This window comes from Brassica oleracea, chromosome C2 (assembly GCF_000695525.1).
Source record: "Brassica oleracea var. oleracea cultivar TO1000 chromosome C2, BOL, whole genome shotgun sequence".
NCBI lineage: Eukaryota > Viridiplantae > Streptophyta > Magnoliopsida > Brassicales > Brassicaceae > Brassica > Brassica oleracea.
The window spans coordinates 38,977,243-38,983,232 of NC_027749.1; the positions used below are offsets into that span (position 1 = coordinate 38,977,243).

Genomic DNA, 5,990 nt, shown 5'->3' on the forward strand with positions numbered 1-5,990 from the left:
ATGTATAGTAAAATATATAATAAGTGAATATACAATATAAGAAATATAAATATTACATTAAATATCTATAAATAATATTACCATTTTATATAAAAGCAAAAAAAATAGAATAAGTAAATATACAATATAAGAAAAACAAGCATATAATATAAGAAATAGAAATATTACATTAAAGATCTATCATAATATTATCATTTGATATAAGAGCAAAATAATTAGAATAAGTAAATATTCAATATAAGAAAAATAAACAATAGATAAAATACAATTAAGAAATGAAAAAACTAAATTAAACATCTCTCTAAGAAATGTATAGTAAAATATATAATAAGTGAATATACAATATAAGAAATATAAATATTACATTAAATATCTATAAATAATATTACCATTTTATATAAAAGCAAAAAAAATAGAATAAGTAAATATACAATATAAGAAATGGTAAAACTTTATTAAACATCTATCTGAAAAATGTATTGTTTTACATTTTTATTATTTTAAAATTTTTTCATAAGTAAATATATATACAATATAGGAAGAAATAAATAATTAGTAAATATACAATATAAAAAGTAGAAATGTTACATATTATAATAAGTAAATATAAAATATAAGAAAAATATATAATAAGTAAATATATCATATAAAAAATAAAATATTACATTAAATATATATCGTAATATTATCATTGATATAAAAGCAAGAAATTTAAAATAAGTAAATATAAAAAATAACAAAAGATAAACAGTAATTAAATATACAATATAAAAAATAGAAAAAACTAAATTAAAAATCTCACTGAAAAATGTATACTTAATTGGAAAAATGTATAGTTAAATAAATAATAAGCAAATATACAATATAAGAAATAGAAATATTACATTAAACATCTATCGTAATATGACCATTTGATTTAAAAGCAAGAAAATTAGAATAAATAAATATACAATATAGAGAAATTCCCTAGGATAGTCTGTTTTAAGTTTTTGTCACAAAAATAGCTCTCAATGAGAAAAATGACCAAAAGAAGTCTTATTAAAGAGTAAAAATACATTTATACCCTATGGTGAACTAATATAGACTTAGGGTTTAGAGTTAAGGGGTTGAGTCTTCAGGATAGGGTTTCAAATTTAAAAAAATAAAAAATAAAAGTTTTAAATTTCAAAATAAAAGAGGATATTTTAGTCATTTTCCTTATTGAATGCTATTTTTGTGACAAAAACTTAAAAAAACTAATTGAGAGAATTGCCCTACAATATAAAAAAATAATAATAAGTAAATATACAATATAAGAAATGGAAAACTATATCAAACGTATATCTGAAAAATGTATTGTTTTCTGCTTTTTTCTAAGGAAATTTTGTTGTTGCTCATAATACACTGTCCAAAAAAATAACTATATAGTTAACATTTGAAAATCAAAATAACCCCGCGTGTTGCGCGGGTTAACTCCTAGCGTGTATAATATCTTCTTGAATTCGATTCTGAAAAAGAAGAGATACAACAATTGTTTGAACACTTTTTCACCACGGCAATGATTTAACATAAATACACATTGGAAGGAAAAGTTATCAGCCGAGTACATGGCTCAGTGGAAAAGTCTCTTGCTTTACCTCCATAGCCTCATCTCTGGCATAGTTATTCATACGCTATTAAAACCGAGATGGTTTGTGAATTCGAAACCCAAACTTCTTCAAACAGAGCTCCCAATACGAAGATATTTATCGGCCATATCATTGTGCTTTTCTAAATATGTTTAAGATACTATCAAACCTTTTAGAGTCAGCTTTGGTTGGAGTAGCGCTTGGGTAACCATCTTCTTTATAAGAGATTCTTTTCTCCAACTTTGAAGTTGCCTCCCAAGATGTATGCTCAGCTACTTCAACCTCATAAACCAAAGAGAAGCCAGACTTCATCACCTCGCACTCTGCAACCGCACTTGTACCATTTGTCACTTCAAATCTAAGGAAAATTTCATTAGCTGATGAAAGCTGTTGACGTTTCTTGATATTGAACCATGTGGTGTAGCCAATGAATACATGGTCCGACTCAACCATATGTGGCTCCTCCCCTGGTTCCGACCAACCGCCAACTATGAAACTTTCCGGGCTCAAGGATGCGTTAGTGAACTCACAAGTGCATTTCACTTGGAGAGTACTGTTGTTTTGTTGTTTGTACTCCTTAAACGAGACTACAACAGATAGAGCTACCCCGACAAATCTGCCTGTATTACAATCTTTAGGAAGCTCCATCTTTAAGATTGATCCCAATGCTTGGTGGTTGAACCATGCGGGTATGTCACATCCAGGAAAGCAAGTACTGATCAAGGCTTTGAAAACAAAATCCTGCAAATAAAAGTTTTCATAAAAATGTGGATGTTTGGGGATAGATAATAGAAAGAAAATGATGAAAAATACCTGATTATATCGATCATCTGACATCAACTCGCTTTTCTTTTGGATATAAGATATGATATCATTCTTTGAGCCTTGTTCCATTTCATGACAATTAGTGAAAATGAAGGTGTAATGAATCTGCTCGGTCGACATCAGAAGGTCTAGGGGACTGGCGACTGTCCTTAGCGAAGTGCAGCCATGTGCATTTAAGCACTGAAGATTAGGTGGAAGTCTCGGAAGAGATGTGAGATTAGTACAATACTTCAACTCGAGCCACTTCAGATGGTACATGTGACCCATGTCAAATTTTAGGCTGCTTATTTTGTCATTCCTGCTTAAGCATAGACGCCGCAGGGAGGATAAGTAGATAACACTACTTGGCATCTCCGTTATTGATGTTCCATCAAGCAGTAATACCCGCAAGCTTTCCATGATCTCCTTAACATCGGGGAAGACCTCAAGCTTTGAGCAACGAGAGAGTTTTAGTTCTTGAAGAGATTTCAGCTTCCCAAGACAATCAGGAAGAGTAGCCAGATTTACACAGTCTTTCAAATTCAAGAAGTTGAGTCTGTGGAGATTACAAATGGCTGGAGGAAGTCCATCTATTGCAGTGCCGTTTAAGTACAGAGTTTCTAGACTTTCTGAAATCACTTGGAATGTCAGGAACTTTGAGCAGCCACTGAGAATGAGAGTCTTCAGGGAATCCAGAGTGATCTTTGGCAGAGACAAGAGACTTGTGCATCCTCTTAGGTTCAGGAAAACAAGTTTCTTCATCTTTTTCATCTCCTCAGGTAACTCCTTCAAACTCGTGCAGCCTTCCAGGTTTAATCTTAAAAGATTTGGCACATCTGATAGACTTGAAATGGAAGTTAACTCACTGGAGTGACTTAGATCGACCCACTTCAGTTTCGGTGCTACCTGTGACAACAAAAGCAGAGTTCTATACCATCAATAAGAAAATGCAAACCTAATTTAGTATACGACTAAAACCATCTTCAATTCACCTCTATTTATTTCATTTTTCAATAAATAAGAAAATATAGCATTTCTCTATTATATAGAAATGCATCAGAGAGAAATCAATCTCTAAATAAAGTTATAAAGAAAAAAAGGTAGAAGTGAAGTAGAAATGTTGTAAGTAGAGAGATACAAACCTTAGCACAGTCCCACACACACTTAATCTTGCTGTAAGGCAACCTAAGATCGATAAGATTCATTGGCTCAAAGTCTGATGGAAGTTCTTTCCCGGGGAATCTCATCCAGTCAAGACATCTGAGGATGTTATCTTTTGGGAAGTAAATTCCGTCTGGTAAGTTCAACTTGCACCCCGCTTTAGAGTGCGTAGGACAGAGGGAGTAGTAGACTTTCAGGTAGAGTAGACTACTCATACTTACAAAAGCTTGGTTGTCTAAGGGCTTCTCCTCCATATTAGACATGTCTAAGATAATACCTCTAACCTTGTCTTTTCCCTGTTTGATCAAGTAATCAATAGAAGTTATTGCAAGCACATATGAAACTCTTGAAAAGAATAAAGTCTCAAACTTACCTCCTTGTTTTTCAGGGCATCAGTATTAGATCCTGCAGAATCTGATGGAAGTAACAAATATTTTCCTCCACTTGCTTCAACGAGCTCCATAGCCATTGTCAATAGTAGATTATTCATCTCTACTCGGCCATCCGATACGCCAATCAAGAACTTGTCTAAAAGCTCTCTAAAATTATTCCCAGCTTTTGATGTGTCAGGGTCAAAAGATTCAAGTAAGCTTTTGATGTAGTCATCATCTTTTGATCTAAAGAAAATGGCTATATCAAGAAACGCATCTTTCTGCTTCTGGTTTAGTCCATCGAAACAGGTTCTCAACACCTTCCCAATCTTCTCACTGGAAACTTTTGAGAGTGTTCTAAGTCTTGCTTCCCAGTGATCCTCGTCTTTCCCACGAATCTCCTCACCGAATGCCTCAAGAGCTAATGGGTTGCCTCCTGTATAATCTACATACTTTCTCGACAGCTCCAGGTAGTTCCCCTCAAGAGTAGTGCCGATTTGAGCCTTGAAGAGCTCTAAACCCTCTCTCTCATTCAGTCCAGGAACCTCGTAGAGATCAGATACAGTTAATCCCTCGGTCAATGACTTGTCCCGTGTCGTGATAACGATCCTGCTCCCCTTCTTAATCCAGTCACAGTTCCCCATTAGCGGCTCCAAATGTTTCTTGTCACTAACGTTATCGAATACAACCACGACTTTCTTCTCGATTAGAAGATTCTTCCAGTCTTCAAGTGAATTCTCACCAGCGAATATTAAACTGGGATAATCTTTCTTCAATAAACCTTCCACGAGTCTCTTCTCCAATTGATTCGAGTTATCGCAGTCGAACTCAATAATCAAGGCACGGCAAAGCTTCGTCTCAAGCTTGAAGAAGAGTTTCTTCGCGAGATAGGTTTTGCCGATACCAGCCATCCCGAAAATTCCAAGAACACGAGTTTCGTCTTCATTGCAGTCCAATGAGTCCATATGCAACTTCTCCTCCAACTGTTTCAGGCGTTGTTCTCCTGGTTCAGCACTGCTTAATGCTATGTTATAGAATTTTGGAGGGTTAGGGATTTCTTCTACTCCTCTCTTTTGTAAGTTAGGGTTTGCTTGACTTTGCGACCAAATTAGGGATCGGGCATCATTTACCTTCTCAACGATCCTAGCCACGAAAGCATTCTCCTCGTTAGTCTTTTCTATCCGATTTTTTTACTCAAAAATGGTTCAATGAGAATTGGCGATAGTCTTGTGCATTTTGGAACAGCCTATAACGTAAACTAAAACATTAAAAATACCTGAAGTTGTTCAAATTATCCAAAACTGTAAAGCTGTTTTTTCTTCTTCTTACACCCTCAGGTTATTCTAAACCGTAAGATTATTTCAGTTAACAGGACTACAGTTAGTCAGTTAGTTTACTCCTCACATTCCTTCATTTCTACTCTACCAAAGATTAATTACTAAAAGCTAGAACAATCATCATTTTGTAAAAGTAAAATGAAAATTATTTACGTACATGCTTCCGTCATATATCAAAGCCGCTCTGCTCAGCATATCCTGCAAAGCCGCATTCCACTTCACAATCCGGCTCTCTCGTGCACCACCTGGTTCCCTCCACACATTCAATAGGTTAACACCAAATTCACCTTCAAGCTTATCGACGATAGATGTAGACAGCTTGTAGAAGATTGGAATGACCACTAGATTTTTGCATCCTTCCCCATTTGTGCTACATTCCATTATCTTCACCAGCTCCTCCAGACACCATTGTGACGCCGTGTACTTGCTCGATAAAATCGCCAACGCTATCTTGGACTCCTCGATTGTTTTGAAAAGGGTTATGAGTTTATCGCCCGGAACCATATCAGAGTCTATGAAAGCATTGATCCCACTCTGGCGCAATGCCTTATAGAGATGGGAGACGAAATTCTCTCGCAGCTCTTCTCCTCGGAAGTTGATGAACACTTCTGGTCCTACGTTGACGTTGGAATATGAAGAAGTTGTCACCATCTTGAACTTTTTTGTTAGGTTTTTCTTTTGGAGTTTGTTGTTACTTTGACTGAACTTTT

General features: G+C 34.9%; 1 protein-coding gene across 1 annotated transcript; it reads right to left on the bottom strand.

The window, feature by feature from the left end:
- Nucleotides 1–1,736: 1,736 nt before the first annotated feature.
- LOC106324188 (disease resistance-like protein CSA1) lies at nt 1,737–5,931 on the bottom strand. The gene is made up of 5 exons (XM_013762200.1): nt 5,434–5,931; nt 3,933–5,106; nt 3,554–3,873; nt 2,421–3,317; nt 1,737–2,348 (listed from the first exon to the last, which is right to left on the bottom strand). Exons 1-5 carry the CDS (start codon nt 5,929–5,931, stop codon nt 1,737–1,739), a joined length of 3,501 nt encoding a protein of 1,166 aa, XP_013617654.1.
- Nucleotides 5,932–5,990: the final 59 nt, after the last annotated feature.

What these genes read in the sequence shown, in the direction of transcription:
- LOC106324188 (XM_013762200.1), bottom strand. Translation starts at nt 5,931, where the DNA reads ATGGTGACAACTTCTTCATATTCCAACGTCAACGTAGGACCAGAAGTG. An exon ending in CAAGGAGGTAAGTTTGAGAC is followed by an intron (nt 3,874 to 3,932) that starts TTTATTCTTTTC and finishes ATTACTTGATCA; the next exon opens with AACAGGGAAAAGACAAGGTT. An exon ending in CAGATGATCGATATAATCAG is followed by an intron (nt 2,349 to 2,420) that starts GTATTTTTCATC and finishes TTTTATTTGCAG; the next exon opens with GATTTTGTTTTCAAAGCCTT.